General features: G+C 52.1%; 1 protein-coding gene and 2 long non-coding RNA genes across 10 annotated transcripts; 2 read left to right on the top strand and 1 right to left on the bottom strand.

Annotated features, from left to right (window-relative positions):
* The first annotated feature begins 447 nt into the window (after positions 1-447).
* Positions 448-1,918, top strand: LOC128776514 (uncharacterized). Its single transcript, XR_008421600.1, has 2 exons — positions 448-565; positions 791-1,918. It is a non-coding gene; the product is annotated as an uncharacterized LOC128776514 (long non-coding RNA).
* Positions 1,919-2,790: 872 nt separating this feature from the next.
* On the bottom strand, positions 2,791-4,454 carry LOC109277363 (uncharacterized). Its single transcript, XR_002085119.2, has 2 exons — positions 4,193-4,454; positions 2,791-3,910 (listed from the first exon to the last, which is right to left on the bottom strand). It is a non-coding gene; the product is annotated as an uncharacterized LOC109277363 (long non-coding RNA).
* Positions 4,455-4,482: 28 nt separating this feature from the next.
* Positions 4,483-20,648, top strand: FHIP2B (FHF complex subunit HOOK interacting protein 2B). 8 transcript variants are annotated; one of them, XM_019467015.2, is made up of 17 exons: positions 4,483-4,650; positions 9,015-9,093; positions 11,755-11,927; positions 14,680-14,784; positions 14,880-15,002; positions 15,229-15,456; positions 15,560-15,756; positions 16,046-16,154; positions 16,371-16,447; positions 17,235-17,424; positions 17,909-18,054; positions 18,172-18,300; positions 18,475-18,565; positions 18,770-18,913; positions 19,293-19,433; positions 19,650-19,750; positions 19,979-20,648. In XM_019467015.2, the coding sequence occupies exons 1-17, from the start codon at positions 4,606-4,608 to the stop codon at positions 20,115-20,117; spliced, it is 2,217 nt and encodes a 738-aa protein (XP_019322560.1). In that variant the 5' UTR covers positions 4,483-4,605; the 3' UTR covers positions 20,118-20,648. The 8 variants fall into 8 exon arrangements, with proteins under 8 accessions (XP_019322560.1, XP_019322558.1, XP_019322559.1 ...); XM_019467013.2 differs by having other exon boundaries at positions 18,770-18,952; XM_019467014.2 differs by having other exon boundaries at positions 18,460-18,565.
* The last annotated feature ends 1,431 nt before the right edge of the window (positions 20,649-22,079 follow it).

Raw genomic sequence — 22,079 nt, 5'->3', positions numbered from 1 at the left:
CTGCCTCCTCTTCTGGGCTGTGTGATGGTGGTGTGGAGGAAGGGCAGAAAGTCACACTGTGGAGCCTGATATAGGAGCCAGCTGGGAGGAAAGCTTGTCTGTCCTCTGCTGAGGCCCTATATACTCACCTTGGCAGTCAAGCTCATCAACACCTGACGTGAATGCACCCTCTGGGGCCTAAGATACTCACCGTTCAATGGGGAGGCCAAACACACAGAGTTCAATGGTGTAGGAGTAGGCGGTGAGCTGACTTGTGAAGAGCAGGCGGGGAAAACCAATCAGTGGAGAAATGCTGGGTGAGATCTAGCTGACGGCTGGTTAAGTGGAGGCTGAGGGAGGAGGTGGGTCACATGGTCTTGGTTGACTTAGCAAGGCCTCCGGTGGCCAGGGAACCAGAGACAGGGAACCGGAGACAGTCTACCCTCCGGTAGACAGGGAACCGGAGTGTGGAGGTGGGTGGAGGAGGTGAAGATTGGAAGATCAGAGGACTTCAGGTGTGGATGCTTGAAGGGAGGGGCTGGGCTCACCTGGCCAGAACAGAACCCAGATGTGGGTGCATAAAGAGGTGCGCATTCAGGGGCGCCTGGGTGGCGCAGTCGGTTAAGTGTCCGACTTCAGCCAGGTCACGATCTCGCAGTCCGTGAGTTCGAGCCCCGCGTCGGGCTCTGGGCTGATGGCTCGGAGCCTGGAGCCTGTTTCCGATTCTGTGTCTCCCTCTCTCTCTGCCCCTCCCCCGTTCATGCTCTGTCTCTCTCTGTCCCAAAAATAAAAAAAAAAAAAAAAAAAAGAGGTGTGCATTCAGAAGGACTAGGTGAGCTGGAGTATGAACCTAAGAGCTGGAACCTGATTCCAGTCTGCTACCCCTGAGACGAGTTTCTATCCCCTTTGGCTGAAACAAAAGCAAAGGGGATAAGAATCCCTCCAATGCAGACAATTATTTTAAGCTGTAGAAGCTCTCATACGTCTACAACATGGTTTTATCCTTTCAACAACCTGCAAGGTAACAGCATAGATCATTTTAATCCTTTTAGGCAATGAGAAAATTGTAGAAGAGTTCAGCCGAAGCCTGAAGGTACGTGTAAGTGAATGAGTGGAGAATGGAGACAGACACCCAGGTTTCATCACTGTTAACCCAGGACTTTCCCCAACGTAGTTCCCTCTCAAGGGGTAGCAAGGAGGGCCGACTAGGAGGCGTAGAGAGAATAGTCTCCAACGCCAGTACCCAGTTTTAGGTGTTCAACCAATGTTTGGAGGGCTTACCCTGTTCCAACATTAGAGATTCAGCAGTGACAAGGCCAGCATCCTCAGGGCCACGGAACTCCCAGGGTGTTGAGCACCAAGGGATGCTGAGGCAGTGTTTGATCACAGTTCACTGGGAGATGCTTTTGGTGGGGCAGACTGCATGCTAACACCTAAAGGATTTTAAGTTCCTGAGATTTGGAGACCTGAAGTGGAGGTGGGTCCCTAAAACAAAACCTTAGAAGAATCTCTCAGTGCCTCTTCCTGCAACACACACACACACACACGTACGCAGGCACATGCACATGAACAGATACAAAATCTTCATGATTACTTAGTGGTTTGCAAAACTTTTTTCAAAAAGTGTATCTTGGGGGCACCTGGGTGGCTTAGTTAAGCGTCTGGCTTTGGCTCAGGTCATGGTATCACGGTTCGTGGGTTCGAGCTCTGCATCATGCTCTGCTGTCAGTGCAGAGCCTGCTTCGGATCCTCTTTTCCCCTCTCTCTCTGCCCCTCCCCTGCTCACACTCTCTCAAAATTAAATAAAAACACTAAAAAAGTAAAAATTACATCTTATTATTAGTAATTGGAATACATTTATAAATAGAATTTTATAGTTAATTATAAAAATGAGTGAGAACAAAGAAGCTCTGATGAATAAAAATTTTTGAGATTTGTATATGACAGTTGCCCTTTTTTGTTGCATTTGGCTGTATAGTATCAGGAAAATCCTGATTCATACAGATAAGTAGTTACAAAATTGTGGTGGTTTAAAAATGCACACAAATCCATTCTCATTCCTCCCATCGAGTGGCAGTGTCCATGCCCCCTCTTCTTGAATCAGGGCTTAAGTGACTTGCACCTTTAAAACTATTCACCCTCCAATAGCCTTCCACCCTCATTTAAACTGACAGGAGGGAAGGCTTTATTCAAAGGTCTTCTCCCCAATGAACTAATCTGTCAGACTTTAACTACAGTTGACCCTTGAACAGCATGCAGGTTAGGGGTGCTGACTCCTCCGTGCAGTCGAAGATCCACATACAACTTCTTACTGCCCCCAAATCTAACTGCTAATAGCCTGTTGACCAGAAGGCTTACTAACATAAAACAGTTAATGAACACATGTTTTGTATGTTATATGCACTATATACTGTATCCTCAGAGTAAAGTAAGCTAGAGAAAAGAAAATATTAAGAAAATCACAAGGGAGAGGAGTACTTGGCTGGCTTGGTCAAAAGAGCATGCAACTGTTGATCTTGGGATTGTGAGTTTTAGCCCCACATTGGGTGCAGAGATTACAAACACACACACACACCAAAAAAATAAGGGCACCTGGGTGGCTCAGTCAGTTAAGTGTCCGACTTCGGCTCAGGTCATGATCTCACGGTTCCTGAGTTGGAGCCCCACATTGGGTTCTGTGCTGACAGCTCAGAGCCTGGAGCCTGCTTTGGATAGTGTGTCTCCCTCTCTCTCTCTTCCTCTCCCCCACGTGTGCTCTCTCTCTCTCAAAAATAATAAACATTAAAACAAAAAACAAAAACACACATAAAAAACCTTTTAAATTTTTTTTTAAAAAGAAAAAATCTTAAGGATGAGAAATTACAGAGTGTTGCACTGTATCTAAAAAAATGCATGTATAAGCAGACCTGTACGGTTCAAACCCATGTTATTCAAGGGTCAACTGTACATCAGTGGGCTCCAACACTTTTGGCATATAACACATGTTTCCGCTAACATTTATTAGAAGTTCTAAGACAAAATTTTTAAAGTGAAGCCAAATGAAAGGTTATGAATTCCTGATGCACTTTCACTATATCCCAGAGTTTCTTGGGGAAAGCTGATTTAATCCATTCAGCTGCTTCCCTTACCTATGAGGAAGCTGGCCCAGAAAAACACAGTGCAGGACTGGACTCAGGTCTCCAGCTCTCCAGGTGGCCTCTCTGTACACAACAGGCTTGTTTCTTCCCTTTGTTCTTACACATTCTGTCCTGAAAGCTTCCTCTCGTTTCCCATAGGGCTCCTCACAGGGGCCCATTTGCAGATGGACTATTTTAAAAGGTCTCTTTTTCCCAAGCAGTTGTCAGAGAACTGAGATCCAAATGCCAGCTCTGGATGGGCTGGGCAGAACCCTGCCCCCCCCCCCCCCCAATCCCTCGTGACTTAGCCTGGACTCCAGGCTCCACTCCAGGGTACACAGCCATCTCTGGACAGGTCGTTGTCTCCTGGGCCTCAGCCTGACTGGTAAATGGAGCCCAAAAGGCAGGGCTAGTGCGGTGAAGCCCCAAGACCCCCTCCCCCCAGCTCTAGGTCCTACAGCTTTGTGATAGAGGCTACCCCTCACCCTCTCATCAGATGTCAGTGGTCAGCAGAAATACATTTTGAACAGATATCAGCCCTCTTCTCAGAAAGATCTTTCCATTCCTGAGGGTTGGAGGTGGAGGTGGTAGGGAAAATGGGCTTTAAACTGTCAAGAGTTGCTGCTCCAGACGTTCCAGGAAACCCTGCTCTTGTTGAGGGTTCTGCCTGTGTAATTCTTGGGCTCACCTTGCCCTGGTAGGGGGCGCCTCAACATGGGAGACCCATCTTCTGTTTCTTTCCTTGGTGCTGCTAGAAGGGCAACCGGGCCAGTTGTCGCTTCCTCTGCAGAACCTCTGCACCAGTGGTGTATCCACTTAAAGGAACAAGCAACAAGTGAAATTAATTTTAATAATCTAGTCCGTTTAACCCAATATATCTAATATATTACGATTTCAACAGGTAATCAACATCAAACATCATCAGTGAGCTATTTTACATTTTCTTTGTGTACTAAGTCTTAAGAATCCGAGGTGTACTTGACCTTCGGCACATCTCAATCAGGCCTAGCGCGTTTGTTTCAGGGCTCCACAGCCTCATGCGGCCAGTGGCTACTGTGTTGGGCAGAGGGCGGGGGCAGGGGCATCTAGAGACTTACAGGATCCACAGACGTTCTCAAGCCTCTCTTCCTCGGGAGGAAGAAACCTCCCGGTCCCACTCGCCCTTCTCGCTGCCATCTGGCTCCCCAGGGAGCCCTGGCAGCACTTGAAGGCGCCCCTCCGCTGCGACGCCGGGCTTCAGCGTCCCCCCTGGCTCTCCACGGGCGAAACACGTCGGCGCCCGGCCTCCTTCCCGACCACGCCGGGCCGGGCCGGGCCAGGCCGGGCCGGGGCTGGGGCGGTGGGCAGCGGTTGCCCCGGCGGGCCGAGGCGGGGCGGGCCAGGCAGGGCCCCGCCTCCTCGCCGCGCCTCCCGGGCCGCGCTCCGCCTGTGAGCTCCGCCGCCGCTGCCGCCGCCGCCGCCCGCCGCCGCCCGGGAGCCGAGCCGAGCCGGGCCGGGCCGGGCCGCCAACATGCTGAGCCGGCTCGGAGCGCTGCTGCAGGAGGCCGTGGGGGCGGTGAGGCGGGGGAGGCCGGGGCGCGCGGGGCCTAGGCCGGAAGGGCGGGCGCGGGACCGGGGGAGGAACCGGCGGGCGGGCGGGCGGGCGGAGGACGCGGGCCCGCCTCGGGGAGTGGACCCCCACCCGTGCCGCGGCGCCCTTTCCCTGGCCTCCTCTCTCCCCCGTCGCGCCCCCCTCCCCGCCCCCCGCACAGCACTCCTGCTTCGCGTGGCTTCTTTCCCGATCGCTCCGACTTCCAGCCCGTCTCCGTATCGCCCCAGCCCCTAACCCTTCTCCCCAAATGGCTTCCTGTCCCTTTTTCCTGCTCCCCGTTCCCAGTTCGCTCCCAGTTCCCCAACTCTTCTGTGCCAGAGGGCTCCCTTGTCACCCAAGAGTTTCTTCCCCTAAGTCCCCTCCCCAGGCTGTTCGCCTTCCTCCTCGGCCCACGCTCCTCCCTTCCTGGTCACCTGGGCTTGAAAAATAGACGTCCCTTGCCCTCCTTCTGAGCCCCCAGACAACCCCAGGACCTTAGTCAGGCGCGTGTCTCTCAGCCTCCACTTGAGAAGTTCCGGCCCAGATGGCCCAAGCCCTGACCGTATATACACAACCCAGAGGTGGGTGGGTGCCTGGCCCAGGAAACAGCAGGGCCCAGGGGCTGTATACAGAATGTTATCTCCCACCACACTAGCCGTACCACACCAGCCGAGCCAAGTTGACCTTGAGTCAGGAGAGGCCTGCCTGGTGGGGCCTTCGGGCAGCCATGTGAGGAAGAGTTTGTGTTTTTGCCATTTTCTGTTGGGAGTTGAAGGCTGGTCACAGGCGGGTTCACTTCATTCAGTGAGATAAAAGTGCAGTGTGGATAGGGTAGGCCAGAGGCCTTCTGTTTAAAGCAACCCTGCCAAGAATCTGTCTGTAGAGTTAACAGTTCTTTTGTCTCAAAGTAGAAGTCCTCCTCTAATTGATCGGTTTAGTATATTGTATCAGAGTTGCTCTGGAGAAACAGACTTGTGTTTCACCTCCTTTCTTCTCAACGCACCCCCCCAAAATAGAGCTTATTGTACATGGGAACAGGCTCAGCCTTAATGAGATTTGTGAAGAAAGTGAAAAGCTTCTCCTCCTGCCTCTCCTCCTCCTGTCCCCAGCCCTGCCCTTCCCGATGTCCAGGTGCTTCCAGGGAAGCCCCCCTTGGGAGGGGTTCTAAAATGATCTCTTCTTCTGCTCCTCCTTGTCTCCTATCAAGACAGCTGTCATCTTAGAAAGTGATGTGACGGGGCGCCTGGGTGGCGCAGTCGGTTGGGCGTCCGACTTCAGCCAGGTCACGATCTCGCACTCCGTGAGTTCGAGCCCCGTGTCAGGCTCTGGGCTGATGGCTCAGAGCCTGGAGCCTGTTTCCAGTTCTGTGTCTCCCTCTCTCTCTGCCCCTCCCCCGTTCATGCTCTGTCTCTCTCTGTCCCAAAAATAAATAAATGTTGAAAAAAAAATTTTTTTTTAAATAAAACAAAATTAAAAAAAAATAAAAAAAAAAAATAAAAAAAGAAAGTGATGTGACAAACTACTTCATACCTGTCAGGGAAAGTTCCATGGACAGCGTGGGTAGGTGGGCCAGAGAGAGCCTTAGTTTTGAGAAGTGAATTTCTAATGCTTCCAATGAGGGAATTTCTGCGTCAGTGGCTGGAGGGGGTACTGGTGGTCAAGGGAAATATTTTTAGGCAAGTGATCTTCTGCTCCTGAGTATACAATATATAGACAATTCTGGAGAAGTTTGGCTGACCCAGTATAGCTGTCAGGGGAGATAGGAGCCCCTCTTTTGCTCTCTACCCCCCAGATCAGGGCATAGCCCTTCCCCTGGCTGGGTCACCAGGTTAGGACCCCAGCAAGTTGCTTGACTCCTTGTTATAAGGAGGGAGAGTGCTCCTTCCTGCCCTCTTCTGACAAAACAGAATAGCAATCCTTATGGTTCTTTTAAAAAAACATCTTTGTTATCATTAACCAAGATAGTAAAGATCATCATGTGGTATAGTTCCTTTGGAGTTATGATAACTAATAGTAGATTCCCTTGCTTTCTTCCAACAGTCTGTTTTGTGACAGTCCGTTACAGTTTGCTAACAGTCTGTGTTCTCTGGGTTCTCCTCTTACCCAATTGTTCTTTTCTAATGTAAGTCCAGCTCAAGGTTTTAGGAGACTATCAATGAATTTTGAGACTAGATGAGAGCCCATCACAGAAAAGTGAGATAATTATAGTGCTGGTCAAGGAGCAGGGGGCTTTCCAAGAGACAAGAAACTATGGAAAGGAGGTGTTAAGGAGTTTGCTGAGCTATTTAGTACATATGAATGAGTAGTCACTATGTGCAGAGCCCTTTAGGAGCAGGCAGAGGTAGAAAACACAGAACCTGAGCCCTCAGGGAGCTCACAGTCTGGTAGAAGAGGTGAGCACTAGTCCAGCAATAATAGTATCACACAGGACGTGGTAAGATGCAGTCAATTCATGTGGAAAGTGTGTTTGGAATGACTTACTGGAGGTGCCACTCCAGTAAGAGTCATGCCCCCCACAGCTAACTTTGAAAGAAGACAAGGTTGTCTGGGAGCGTTTCAGGGCCTCTGATTCAGTGTTACTGCTTCTTTCTCCTATCTTAATGGCCTTCCAACCATTCTTCCTGCCTTCATCTCCTACACAAAACTGCCAGATGACCCTGCCTGGAACACTGCTCAGAAGATGTCGTTGACTGCCCCCCACTGCCTGCAAAAAACAATCCTGACTTGGTGGCTTGATGTACAGGGACACATGCACTCATCAACCCATCCTCGTCCCAGACACTCTGTGCAGAGTTCCTTCTGCAGGAAATGTCTTTCCTTCATCTCGAACTGTTGAACTCGGGCCCTGTTCTTCAAGTTTTAGTTCAAGGGTAACCTCAGTAAAGCCTTCTCTGTTCCAGTGCTCTTTTCCCAGAGATCATGTTCCATCTCTCCTGTGTCCTCACGCAACTTCCTGTAGCTGAGTTATTCAGGGTGGTTTTATATTCTCTTCTCCCTGGCACTGGGTCTTCAACATCCTTTTTTTTTTTTTTTTTTTTTTTAATTTTTTTTTTTTTTAACATTTATTTATTTTTGAGACAGAGAGAGACAGAGCATGAACAGGGGAGGGGCAGAGAGAGAGGGAGACGCAGAATCTGAAACAGACTCCAGGCTCTGAGCTGTCAGCACAGAGCCTGACACGGGGCTCGAACTCCCGGACCCTGAGATCATGACCTGAGCTGAAGTCGGACGCTTAACCGACCGAGCCACCCAGGCGCCCCTCTTCAACATCCTTATATTGCTTGTAGCGTCTAGCATAGCGTCTTGTACACAGTGGGCACTCAAAAGATACTGAATAAATAAGGAGTAGACTATCAGTTCTATGATGTAGTAAAGTGTGAGGTTAGAGAAAGATGTGTCCAAGAACTCTGGCAAGGCCTTTCTGGAACTGGTGGCCCTTAGCCGGACCTCACTGGTGACTGTTAGGATCTAGGCAAGCTTAGGGGGATGCAGGGCTTCCGGGGTAAAGGAGTGGCCTGAGCAGAGATGGAGAGGTAGAAATGAGCATCTGTGGTAAGGGATTATTTGTGCATTTTTCTCCTGTAGTCATTTACTCCGCAAGAAAAGGGAACAAATACTCTTTTTTGGAGTTTCCAGAGAAAGTAGTTATCAATTCAAAGCTACTCTCAGTGTAGAGATGGAGAGATCACTTCTGGAAAAGGGAGAGGTTTGGGGCTTGCTCACAATGGGAATAGAATTCCCTGGGGCTTCAGGCTGTGCACCCCTAACTCCTCCAGCAGTTCTCAGCCTTGGATAAAAGATGCAAGCATGTTGTAAGTAAGGCACTTTATTAATATTATGCTAACATTACCCATCTGGTTGAATGAAGCCTTTCAGTGGCCTTGAACACAGATTTTTGCAGACTCTCAAATTGAGAGGGACCTAAAAGCTTTGTCTCTGCCATGTTTTCCAAGTGTATCATTTTTATTTTGTTATTTTGGGGACGCTTCACTGTTTTCCTCTATGTCTTTCTATTGTAGTGTAACTGTCTTGAGAGGATCTGTTTCTGTGTCTGTTTCCCCCACCAACATTCTTAGTTCTTCCAGGACAGGGACTGTGGAATCATGACATGTAGCAGGAGTACAGCATTTCCAGGACAGAGGGGGTCCAGGAGAGGTGCCAAGAGATTGTCCTGGGGAAAATGTGTTATTGTTCCCTTTGAGAACCTGGATCACTGTGCTTCCTCCAGGGCCTAGCACTGACCCAACACTTGGTAAATGGTAGAACATCTGTTCTGATGGGTGATGGTGGCAGCGGAGCCCGTGATCACTGTGGTGGCTACTTAGGTTGTGTCTCTGCTCTCTCCACAGCGGGAGCCCAGCATTGACCTGCTGGAGGCCTTCGTGGAGCACTGGAAGGGCATCACGCACTACTACATTGAAAGCACAGGTGGGGCCTGCTTCCTGTTGGATGGGGGACTCCTACAGGGAGTGGGGAGGAAGGTGTAGGCAGGGTCACCACACAAGGCAGAGATGCAGGTGTCCTGGATAAGGTGACAACTGCTGCCGAGGAGTTCAGACTGGGGGCTGGCCCCACCCTGACCTTTTGGGAGAGGAGCCGAGTGAAGTGGGAGTAGGGACTAGGAAGTTGGGCGTCTCACTGGCCTGAAACTTCAAGGCAGAGGTTGAGCCCCACTTGCCCCTAGCTTCCAGCTCTGCAGACGTCCAGGCCTGTAGTCCCCAAGTACCTGTTCCTCTTTTCCCTGAGCTGACTTAGAGGGCATTTCCCTTATAGAAATCTAGGGTAGGAGGAGAACTGAAGTCCAGGCATGTAACGTGCCTGTGTCCTTCTCCCCTAGCTGAGAGCCAGAGCCTCAGGTAATCTGGGCCCATCAGGATGGCTTTCTGAGGGGCGGAATCTGATTGGCTGCTCTGTAGTCAATATGTTGGTATTGGCAGATACACACTGGTGGCCAGGTAACCCTGTCCTGCATCTCTGGCTTTCTACCTCCTGGTTTAGACTAGGGTTTGATTCCAGTCTACATCTTTCCTAAAGACTTTATTTCCAGCCTGAGCCAGCCCAAGAAATTAAAAAGCAGTCTTTGGACACTCTGAGGGACCTCTAAAGGTCCTTTTAAATCACGTTTCTGAATCTTGGCACTGTTGACATTGGACTTAATCATTCTTTGTTGTGGGGGGGAGCTTTTGGGGGTGCGTGTTTAGCAGCAGCTCTGGCCTCTACCCACTGGACACCAGTAGCACCTTCTACCCATTGTGATAGCCATAAATGTCTCCAAAAATTGCCAAATGTTCCTGGGGGCAAAATCGCCCCCAGTTGAGAACAACTGCTTTAAACTGAAGATCTTTTGGGGCACCTGGGTGGTTTAGTCGGTTGAGTGTCTGACTCGTGATTTCGGATCATGTCATGATCTCATGGTTCCTGAGATTGAGCCCCACATTGGGCTCTGTGCTGACAGCGCAGAGCCTGCTTGGGATTCTCTCTTCCTCCCTCCCCACCCCCCTCACTCTCGCTCTCTCTCTTGCTCTCTCTCCCTCTCTTTCTCTCTGCCCCTCCCCTGCTGTCTCTCTCAAAATAAATAAACTTAGAAAAAAAAGAATCAGAGGGGCATCTGTGTGGCTCAGTCATTTGCACATCTGACTTCAGCTCAGGTTGTGATCTTGCAGTTTGTGGGTTCAAGCCCCACATCGGGCTTGCTGCTATCAGCCTGTCAGCACAGAGCCAGCATCAGATCCTCTGTCCCCGTCTCTGCCCCTCCCCTGCTTGCGCTCTCCCCCAAAATAAATAAATATTTTTAAAAGGAATCAGAAATGTCATTAGCTATTAAAAAAATTAAACTGAAGACCCTTTTTTATTGAGATATAATTGATGTAACATATCATATAACTCAGATATACAACATACTGATTCAATGTATGGATATGTTGTGAAATTATCATCACAATAAGTCTAGTTAATATCCATCACCCTATATAGTTACCAATTTTTTTTTCTTGTGATGAGAACTTTTAAGATCTACTCTTAGCAGTTTTCAAATATACAGTACATTAACTCTAGTCACCATGCTGTACTTAACATTCCCAGGACTTACTTATTTTTTAACTGGAAGTCTGTACCTTTTAGACTGAACATCTCTTGACAGAGAGCCCCAATCTATCAGGACAGTGGGAAAAGATCCAGAACTGACTCAGGTCCACCTGAGGTTTCATCTGACCCCATCCATTCATTTCCTGAGCAGTACCTAGACCAGAGGTGCAGATGTGGGGGAGGTGAGCCAAGTTGCTCAAAAGCCAATGCTTTTGAGAAAAGCTAGGGGGTGCTCCAAGGCCAGTCCCAAAGCACCAAAACTAGTTTTACAAGAACACTCCATCTGAGACTCTGACTACAAAAGCCCCAGCTTCTCCACCAAGACCTTCGCACAGTGAAGCAGCTTTGCCTCCAAACCTGTGGTCGTGCATGGACTTTTTCTGCCTTGTAAAAAATGGAGTACTGTCTCCTGTGAGTGTAAAGAGGACAGGAGGTTACCTCTCAGGAAGCTGCTAGAAGACAGCTTCTACGTTATGTGACAGAGACCCCTAAGCCCATGGCTTGTCACTTTGGCCCAGAGCTGGCCTGCAGCCTGGGTAGTGTACCCTTCTGTATGTCCCAGAGTTTGGAGGAAAAATGATGCCACTTTTTTGTAATTTTTTTAATGTTTATTTTATTTATTTTAAGAGAGAGAAAGAATGAGCAAGTGAGCAGGGGAGGGGCAGAGAGAGGATCCCAAGCAGGCTCCACACTGTCAGCGCAGAGCCCGACGTGGGGCTTGAACCTATGAACTGTGAGATCATGACCTGAGCCAAAACCAAAGTCAGACCCTTAAGCAACTGAGCCACCCAGGTGCCCCTAAAAGATCTTTTGTCTTGTTAAATATAGAGGCACCAAGTGCTAACTTCCATTTCCTTTGGTCTTTGAAGCAAACTGTTAACCTGGCCTTACTCCAGGTTTACCCTCCGCCCCCCCCAGTGTTTCCAGGGGGGACTGTGGGCTTGACCCCCTCAACACAGAGTGCCCCTCTTCCCCCCCCACCTTTGTTTCCTGAATCTCTATTAGATGAAAACACCCCCGCCAAGAAAACAGATATTCCCTGGCGGCTGAGGCAGATGTTGGACATCCTGGTCTACGAGGAGAGGCAGCAGACAGCAGCTGGCGAGGCAGGGCCCTGTCTGGAATACCTGCTGCAGCACAAAATCCTGGAGACCCTGTGCACGCTGGGCAAGGCTGAGGTGGGCAGGACCCTGGGGTGCCCCTGGAACCTTCCACCCAAACTGGAGCCCCTGTGTTCCAGGCTCTTCCACCTGTCCTCCCATCACCTAGGTTGAGGAAATGCTCCCATTACTGTCAGCATTCATTCAGTGAAGATGTACTAAGAACCAGCCATGTGCAAGGCAGGGTCCTAGGTGCTGGGGACACAGCAGTGATTAAAACAGACAAAAATTCTAGTCAGAGAGTGGTGGATAATAAGAGGAGCCTGCATGCGGTATATTCAACAATGACAAGGTCATGCAGAAAAATAAAGCGGGACGGGGAATTGGCGGTGCAGGGGAGGCCAGTTTCATACAGGCAGACTTCGTTTTATTGCACTGCACTTGACTGTGCTTCACAAATACTGCATGTTTTACAAGTTGAAGGATTATGGCAGTGCTGTGTTGAGAAAGTCTATTGGCACCATTTTTCCAACAGCATTTGTTCATTTCGTGTCTCTGTGTCACATTTTGGTAATTCTTATAATATTTGAAACTTCGTTATTATATCTGTTATGGCGATCTGGGATCAGTGATCTTTGATGTTGGTATTATAATTGGGGGCACCACAGACAGTGCCCATGTAAGACTGCTCCACCTACCAGCCACTCCCCATCTCTCTCCCTCCCCTTGGGCCTCCCTATTCCCTGAAACACAACAATATTGAAAGTCGGCCAATTAATAACCCTATAATGGCCTCTATGTATTCAAGCGAAATAAGAGTTGCATGTTTCTAAATCAAAAGTTAGAAATGATTAAGCTTAGTGAAGAAGGCACGTCGAAAGCTGAGATAGACCAAAAGCTGGGCCTCTCACACCGAGCAGTTAGCCAGGTTGTGAATGGGAAGGAAAAGTTCTTGAAGGAAATTAAAAGTGCTTTCTGGTGAACACACGAATGATAAGAAAGCGAAGCAGCCCTGTTGCTGCTACTGAGAAAATGTGGGTGGTCTGCATAGAAGATCAAACCAGCCACAACATTCTGTTAAACCAAAGCCTAATCCAGCACGCCCTGACTCTCTTCAATTCCGTGAAGGCTGAGAGAGGTGAGGAAGCTGCAGGAGAAAAGTCTGAGGCTGGCAGAGGTTGGTTGACGAGGTCTGAGGACAGAAGCCGTCTCCGTGACATCAAGGTGCAAGGCGAAGCAGCAGGAGCTGATGTGGAAGCTGCCGCGGGTTCTCCAGAAGATCCGGCTCAGATAATTCATGAGGACGGCGACACTGAACAACAGGTTTACAACGTAGTGAAGCAGCCTCTGTTGGAAGAAGATGCCACCTAGGACTTTCACAGCTACAGAGGCAAAGTCAATGCCTGGCTTCAAAGCTTCAAAGGACAGGCAGCTGGTGACTTCAAGGGAAGCCAGGGCTCATTTACTATTCTGGAAGGCCGAGGGCCCATAAGGATGATGCTAAATCCATCCACTCTGCCTGTGCTCTGTACATGGAACAACAAAGCCTGAATGACCACACTTCTGCTCACTGAGTGTTTTAAGTCCACTGCTCGCTGACAGTGCACGGGTCACCCATGAGCGCTGATGGAGATGGACGACGAGGTGAATGTGGTTTCTGTGCTTGCTCACACAGCATCCATTCTGCAGCCCGTGGGTCAAGGAGTCATTTCAACTTTCAAGTCTTATTATTTAAGAAATGCATGTTGTAAGGCTATGGCTGCCGCAGACAGGGATTCCTCTGATGGATCTGGGCAAAGTAAATTGAAACCTTCTGGAAAGGAGTCACCATTCTAGGTGCCATTAAGATCATTCGTGACTCACGGGAAGAGGTCAAAATAGCAACATGAACAGAAGTTTGGAAGAATTTGATCGCAGCCCCCATGGAGGACCGTGAGGGCTTCCGGACTGTGGTGGCGGAGGTGTCTGTGGGTGTGTGTCAGGGGGAACAGCGAGAGAACCGGGACTGGAAGAGGAGCCTGGATATGGCACTGAATTGCCGCCGTCTCGTGAGCAGACTTGAACGGATGAGGAGTTGCTCCTTCTGGATGAGCAAAGACTATGGTTTCTTGAGGTGGGAGCTACTCCTGGTGGAGATGCTGTGAAGATGCTTGAAATGACAACAGAGGGGTCGGAACATGACATAAACTCAGTCGATAGAGCAGCGGCAGGGTTTGAGAGGCTTGACTCCAATTTTGAAAGAAGTTTTGTTGTGAGTAAAGTGCTATGAAACAGCATCGCGGGCCGCAGGGAAATCGGAAGACTCGATCAACACGGCAAATTTCATTGTATTATTTTCAGGAATTGCCGCAGCCACCCCGACCTTCAGCAACCACCGCCCTGATCAGTCGGCAGCCACCGACATAGGGACAAGACCCTCCACCGGCAAAAAGATTATGACTCGCTGGAAGTGTGGATGATGGTTAGCATTTTTTAGCAATAAAGTATTTTTAAGTTAAGATCATGTACATTGCTTTTTAGATATAATGCAATTTTACACTTAATAAACTATAGTATAGTGTAGACACAGCTTTTATGTTCACCAGGAAACCAAAAAATTAATTTGACTTGCTTTATCGCGATATTCACCTATTGCAATACTCACTTGATTGTAGTGCTCTGGAAGCAAACCTGTAGTATCTCCAGGAAGTGAAGGAAGGAGGCTTGCAGAAAAGGCGCCCTCTGAGCAGTGACAGAAGGGAGGATTGTGCTATGGCCCATGGGGGAGGAGCACTCCAGGTGATGGTCATGGCTTCATCTTCTGATGGGCACTCTGTTCCTTGACCCCCAGTACCCCCCAGGCATGCGACAGCAGGTGTTCCAGTTCTTCAGCAAGGTTCTGGCCCAGGTGCAGCACCCACTCCTGCATTACCTCAACGTCCACAGGCCTGTGCAGGTGAGGGACCAAGAAACTAAGGGGTGTCTGAGGGTCAAGCCCTTCTCTTCCCTGCTACCCCATTCCCTTCTGTTTCTATCTTGCCTCCCTTCTAGAAGCTTCTCCGACTTGGTGGGACAGTTCCTGGATCCCAAACAGAAAAGGAGGAGGTGCAGTTCACCACCGTTCTCTGCTCCAAGATCCAACAGGATCCAGCCCTGCTCACCTACATCCTGGAAGTGAGCACCTCTGTGGGGAACAGAAGCGGGAGGGCCCAGACCCCAGGGCAGACCCCTGTGGCCCTTCTGAGGAAGTAGAGGATGGAGCAGGTACTCAGGCACCTAGGCGGCTTCCTCTCTAGCTCCACGCAAGGCCCTGCCAGCCAGTGTGCAGCCTGTATTCCCAAGGGGGCATCATGGGGAATGGTCTGTACCATGAGCTGGCCTCATGCAACCTTCTTTGCAGGGTAAAAAGATTGTCAGTAGGAAGAAGTCATCCAAAGAACCCATCACCCTGCCTAGAGAGGCAGCCAGCATCCAAGACAAGGACCACCCCCACAGCAAGTCTCCTGACATGAGTCCCTGTAAGGCCCAGGCCTTGACCGCCCAGCTGCCTGCTGAGACAGAGGAGCCAGATGGAGGAGTTGGGGAAAGCAACCTGATCACCTCTCTGATCGGGTTGTGCAAGAGCAAGGTGCTAGCTGCACACAGAGTGGAGAGGGGTGGGGAGGGTGAACTGCTGGGAGGGAATCCGGGGCCTCAGATGTATGTCCCTGAAGTTGTACCCCTACCCCTAGAAAGGTCGGGTGGCTCTGAAGGCCCAGGAGAACCTGCTGCTCCTGGTAAGTGTGGCTTCACAGGCAGCTGCCACCTACCTGGTACACAGCAGCCCTTGCTGCCCTGCCATCGTCGAGCACCTCTGCCAGCTGTACCAGTCCATGCCCACCTTCCTGGACCCCGCAGACATTGCCGCTTTAGAGGGCATCAGCTGGAGGTAGGCACTTGGCCAGGGAAAGCAGGGCTACATCTTCAGTGGCTAGCAGCCCTCCCTGTCCTCTGGTAGCCACTCCTCTGATTTCCCAGGAGGGATGGGGACCCCTGCTGGCCACCCTCTTCCTGAGGGTATAGCCCATCCCAGCCCATCCCAGCTTTCCCTTGAGGAAAACACTACTTTTGCTTCTGTACCTGCTCTCCCAGCAACAGTGGTTGCAGGGAGAAGGGGCCCAGATTCCAGAAGGTACCTGAGGCAGGCCTCCCAGCTCCTTTCTTGCTTCCCCCTTCAGGTTGCCCAGTGCCCCGTCTGATGAGGCTTCCTTCCCTGGCAAGGAGGCCTTGGCTGCCTTTTTGGGCTGGTTTGATTACTGCGACCACCTCATCACAGAGGCACACGTGGTGAGCAGGGGCGGACATCAACAGGGCTCTCTGTGGGGGTGCCCCGCGGTTCACCCCACTCTCTTCACTGCATCCACCTTGAGGAACAAGTAGGTCTCTCAGGAACTAGGGCCCTAGGTCTGCCTGTTATGTTAGACACTGCAAGGACACAGTTGTTTCTCAGTGGAAAGCACTCATGGGGTAAAATGTGTTTAATACATGCTCTTTGACACCTAGGTGGTTGCAGACGCCTTGGCAAAGGCTGTAGCTGAGAAATTATTCATGGAGATTCTGCAGCCCCACCTCCTGCATGTGTAAGTTTATGTCCAGTCCCCTTGGGCATGGCCATGGTCTGGATCCAGCTGCCCCTCCCCACCAAACCTTTTCCTGTCCCTAAGGCCAGGGACCTCCTTGGCCAGAGTCACATGGGTCTGTGGGCTCCATGGTTAATGTTTGCCAGGTTTGGCCCCCTGACACACATGGGCTGACAAAGTCCTCCCGCTCCTGGACTCTAGGACCTCAGGAGGGCTAGGGAGCGAGAAATATAAGCCAAGATGTAAGGAAACCAGGAAGGGGTTCTGTCAGCACCACATTCATTCACTCCTAGCTGCCTCTTTGGTCTTACGTCCCCTGCCTGGCTTTCAGCCCCCAGGCCTGGCTCAGTGCTCTTTCCCTGTAGTTTTTTTTTTTTTTTTTTCAAGTTTATTTATTTATTTATTTTTTTTTCAACGTTTTTTTTTTTTTTTTTTTAATTTTTGGGACAGAGAGAGACAGAGCATGAAGGGGGGAGGGGCAGAGAGAGAGGGAGACACAGAATCGGAAACAGGCTCCAGGCTCCGAGCCATCAGCCCAGAGCCTGACGCGGGGCTCGAACTCACGGACCGCGAGATCGTGACCTGGCTGAAGTCGGACGCTTAACCGACTGCGCCACCCAGGCGCCCCTATTTATTTATTTCTTTTGAAAGAGAGGGAGTACGAGCGAGCAGGAGAGGGACAGAGAGAGAGAGGGAGAGAGAATCCCAAGCAGGCTCTGCACTGACAGTTGTCCAGTTGTCCAGACGCTAACTGACTAAGCCACCAGGTGCCCCTGTCTCCCTGTAGTTCTGAGCAGAGTGTGCTGACCTCCACCGCCTTGCTCACGGCCATGCTGCGCCAGCTCCGCTCCCCTGCGCTGCTGCGAGAGGCTGTGGCTTTCCTCCTGGGTGCAGACCCGCAGCCCGCAGCCCCCGAAGATGGCCCCCGCTCTCTGTGCGCTCACCTCATCGGGCACTGCGATCACCTCTCTGATGAGGTGAGGTGGGGCAGGAGGGGGCGTATCCTACTGCCTCCCATCAACCCCTGCCCGAGGGATTTCCTGCATGCTTCTTCCCACTGTCGTTAGCTTACCTTGAGGCATTGAAACTCCTACCTGTGCCCCCAACAGTGACATGGTCATGGCGGCCAGACTGCTTTTGTCACATAGTTTTCTGTGATCGCATACTTGCCATGTGACTTTATATTTTCCAGACCTATTTCATATTCATTTGGCTTGTTTGAGGCTTACATCTACTCTGAGCTAGGTGAGGCCGATATTCCGTTTTGCAAACATGGAAACTGAGACACAGAAAAGCCAGTTGGCTTACCCGATAGCACACATCAAATTAGTAACAGAACCAGGACGGCAGACTTCTGGCTCCTAGACCAGCAGCCACCCACTCCCCCCAAACCCTGCTGTCTGATCTTTCTTATCCAAGTGAGCAATTCCTAGGTACGCCTGCTGACCCTTTCTTACCCAGATCAGCATCACCACGCTGCGGCTGTTTGAGGAGCTGCTCCAGAAGCCACACGAGCAGGTCCTCCGCAGCCTGGTCCTCTGCAACCTCGAGGGCCGCCATTATGTGGCCCGAGGCTCACCTGAGCCCGAGAGCTACGAGGACACCCTGTAAGTGAAACCTTGTTCCTCTGGGAAGCCTCAGGCTGCCCAGGACCCACTACGGCCCTCAGTACCCCCACACTTACTCATTTATTCCTTGGTACCACTCATCTGCCCTGGCCACAGAGATCTGGAGGAAGACCCCTACTTCACGGACGGCTTCCTCAACGCCAGCTTTCAGCCCTCTGCAAAGCCTCCCCCAGCTCCTGCCACCAACTCAGATGGCAAAACAGCAGTGACTGAGATCGTCAACAGGTAGGGAGCTGGTCAGGAAATCCAAGTCACTTGAGGTTTGTTTGTTCTATCTTTGGCCATAGCCCCGATGAGGGGCAGCCCAGGAGGGAGTGTTCCCTCAGGGCTGGAGAGGGGGAAGGGAAAGACAGAGCAGCCCAGCCGGAGCTCCTCCACACCTAGGGTCCTGTCTCTCAGTTTCCTCTGCCTGGTTCCCGAGGAAGCCAAGACCTCAGCTTTCCTAGAGGAGACTGGATATGACACATACGTTCACGATGCTTATGGACTGGTAAGTGTTGAAGCTTCTGCCAACATCCACTTCTCATCCCTCAAAGCTGTGGTATTGATCAATTCCACCTTCTCCCTCTGTGATCTCTCTCTCTTCCCTGCTCCGGCCAAGAACCTCGAGTGTATCCTTCCCACATGGCTTCCTCTGCCTGTGGGTGCCTCCTGACCACTGGGCTCACCTCCTCAACTCTCACTTCTGTTTCAGTTCCAGGAGTGCAGCTCCCGAGTCGCCCCTTGGGGCTGGCCCCTCGGTCCCACACCCCTGGACCCCCATGAGCCTGAACGGCCTTTCTTTGAGGGTCACTTCCTCCGAATGCTGTTTGACCGCATGTCCCGGATTTTGGAACAGGTAGTCAACAGGACTGGGCCCTGGCTACAAGGTTACAAGGTGAGGGCCCACAGGAAAACTCGAGGCAGTTTGCCTCTGGAGTCCTTCAGGAGAGTGGCCTGACCCTGGGGGTCGAGCCCTCTTTGGTTCTTCAGCTCCATACTCTCCTTCCCCCAACCCCACCCCTCTCCGTTCTCCAGGCGGGAAGCCCCATCTTGCCTCTGCTCCACACGCCCTAACATGTTCTGGCCCTCAGCCCCAGGGAATCCATGACACACACACATCACGTGAGACTCCCACCCCCGCACACGTTCACACTGGCCAGGCGCCTGGCTGGGGGAGTGCAAAAATGCTCACCGCCCCCTGCCAACCCTCAGCTTGTCCACTGTGTTCCCTACAGCCATACAGCCTGAACCTGCAAGTGACCTCAGTCCTGTCCCGGCTTGCCCTCTTCCCCCACCCCCTTATCCATGAGTATCTCCTGGATCCCTACATCAACCTGGCCCCTGGGTGCAGGAGTCTGTTCTCTGTGCTTGTCAGGGTAAGGATGCCGGAGCCGAAGGGCGTGTGTCGCTGGTGGTGCAGGAAGGGAGGGCAATGGGACAGGGGGTGGGGGGCTACAGGAGTGGGAACCCTGGCCAGCGCCAGGGGAAGGCACAGGCACACAGCCCCTCCCCCGCCACGGTAGTGCAGAGCCAGGGGACCCTGCATGAGTGTCACCACTGCCCCCCTCAGTCCTGTCTCATTCCTGCTGTAGGTGATCGGGGACTTGATGCAGAGAATTCAGAGAGTACCTCAGTTCCCAGGCAAACTGCTCCTGGTACGCAAGCAGCTGATGGGTCAGGTCCCCGGGGAGCAGTAAGTAACCGAGGGAAGTGGTGCCCAAGGATGGACCCTGGGGTGGGAGGGCAGAGTGCTCAAGGGAAGTGGGAGGAGCACAGGCCAGGGGGCAAAGAGGGCCCGTTGCCGAACTCCATCTTCCCTCAGAGGTGTCTGCCGTTGGGATGTACCTCATGGACACTGGGTTGTCATCCTGGGTACACTCCTGCTGCCTCCCAGCTATGACTCCCATGCTGTCTCCCTCAGGCTGGACCACCAGACTCTCCTCCAGGGCGTGGTGGTTCTTGAGGAATTCTGCAAGGAGCTGGCTGCCATCGCTTTTGTCAAGTTCCCCCCGCACAGTCCTCACCTGCACCTGTCCCCACCCCAGGAAGGGCACGTCTGAGCCAAGAGCAGGACCAGATGGGGGACTCCTGTCCTCACCTCTGCCCAAGAGCTGCCTCGCACCTGGCATGGCTGCCACCTCCCGCCTCCCAGGGTGGGAGCTTGGTTCCACCTCTACATCCCAGGTGCCTCTGCCTCTGAGGAGGCCTGGGCTTCCACTCCCAGGTTAACTCAAGAAGACCGTGGCCTATCGGTCACACCAGACTGGGTTCAGGGAGTGGGTCTCCAAGGTACCAGAAGCCAAGGAGCAAAAGAGATGGCCTCCCAGACAGCATGGTGTCCTCGGGGCTTTCTCAGGAGAGCTGGGTAATTGCCAGCTGAGCACCCAGACCCAAACCCTCATGTGTTCCGTACCTATCACCTGTCTCTACGGACGATTTGTGGCCAGGGCCAAAACCTGTGGCTCAATTCCAGGGGCACAGAGGGAGTGAGTGATGGCTCTCAGGCTGGTCAGAACTGTAGGCCAGAGAGATGGGGGCGTGGGAGCCCTGTCTCTGTCTTGCTAGGTACAACAGATGCTGCTGAGACTTGACATTTTTTCTCCTGCCTTCTTGACTTAACCTGTGGTGAAGGGGCAGTGGATGGCAGAGAAGCCCATTCTCCCTTCCCGGCCCTTTTGGAGGCTGTTGCAAAATTCCCAACCACCTCATGGCAAACGCCCAAAGCATGCTCCGCGCCCAGGCGGGGGCAGCTGCTAATGAGAGACTTGGTGCAACTGCAGCCAGGGCAGGAGAGGGCTTGGGAAGTGGGGGGCTGGGTGCCAGGCTCTGGCTCCAGCTGGTTTCTCTCTGGCGCCTCTGAACCCGTCTCGGCAGGTCCTCAACACCTGGGCAGAGGGGATCAGAGACCCGGGGAGGCCAGGCCTGGCCCTCCACATCTCACCCAGCCCACAGAGTTCTTGACGGAATACTCTTCCAGGGGAGCAAGAGAGCCAAGGGGAGAGATGAGGCCAGGATGCCCACCTGACCCCAAGCCCCCAAGGCCTAGCGGGGAGGTGCTGGGGCACAGGCAGCCAGTTGTAGTGTTGTTCTCCCTGCATGCCCTTCACAGCTGGGGCTGCCACCCCACCCGGCCTGAATCTGTCTCAACCTGCAGGAACACACAGGCGGCGCCAGGCATTACCTCACAGCAGGACTGCAGTTGCTGGCTTCGCTCCTGGGCAAGGAGGAGCAGGCCAGAGCCCCTTTCGCTTCCTTTTCCTGCCTCTGCCGCTTCTAGAAGCCGGCCGCAGGTTGCCAGGAGGTGACATGAAAGAGGAGGAACTCAGTGACCTCTCCCTCTCCTGCATTCCTCCAAGCTGGGGAGGACTTAACTGCCGCTCTGAAGGACACCGTGCATGTGCGTGCATGCGTGTGTGCGCACGTGGGTGTTGGCGTGGGACAGGGGAGCAGAGCTCATGGGGCAAGTTGGGTCTGACCTCTTCAAGTCAGAAAACATTTGAGCATCCGGGAGTCACAGATCCTCCCCTCCTCCATCCCCCTCAGCATTCGCACTGCGTCCCCCCAGACAACACAGCAATCAATGGTTTGGTTGCGTGGGCACAGCTGCCCCGATCTCCACCGTTCGTGTCCTCCTGCGCAGGCCTCCGCTGCTCATTCAGGCCCATCTTCCTCCCTGAGAATGACAAATTCCTTTTCCAGCACTAGAGCGGAGGGGGGCAGTGTGCTGGGGGGCGGGTGGTAAATAGAGACAGGCTCTGGCAGCGCAAATCTGATGTTCCTCTGCGCCTGCCAGGAACCAGGCTCTCTCTTGGCCAAGCCACACTATTTCTGCCCAGCTTACCTACAGCCGAGAGCCAGCTAGCCTCGGAGACTCCGGGAAAGAATGGGCCGTCTGAAGCATCTGTATGCAAGTCTCATTTTGAGGTTTGTATGTTGGGAGTTGTATGAATGCTTTAGTGGACTTCATATTTTAAAAACCTGGTCCCTAAATGTATGCGTGTGGGGGTGCACTCAGGAGGGGT

This window comes from Panthera pardus, unplaced genomic scaffold (genome assembly GCF_024362965.1).
Source record: "Panthera pardus isolate Hobbes unplaced genomic scaffold, ASM2436296v1 HiC_scaffold_13, whole genome shotgun sequence".
In the NCBI taxonomy this organism is placed as follows: Eukaryota; Metazoa; Chordata; class Mammalia; order Carnivora; family Felidae; genus Panthera; species Panthera pardus.
Note: the sequence above shows the minus strand (reverse complement) of the source record. Positions and strands in the feature narration are given on the sequence as shown.

Coding starts and splice junctions, on each gene's coding strand:
- FHIP2B (XM_019467012.2), top strand. CDS start 4,606: ATGCTGAGCCGGCTCGGAGCGCTGCTGCAGGAGGCCGTGGGGGCG. Junction 15,457..15,559: donor TCGGGTTGTGCAAGAGCAAG/GTGCTAGCTGCA, acceptor CCCTACCCCTAG/AAAGGTCGGGTGGCTCTGAA. Junction 16,155..16,370: donor TCATCACAGAGGCACACGTG/GTGAGCAGGGGC, acceptor TTTGACACCTAG/GTGGTTGCAGACGCCTTGGC.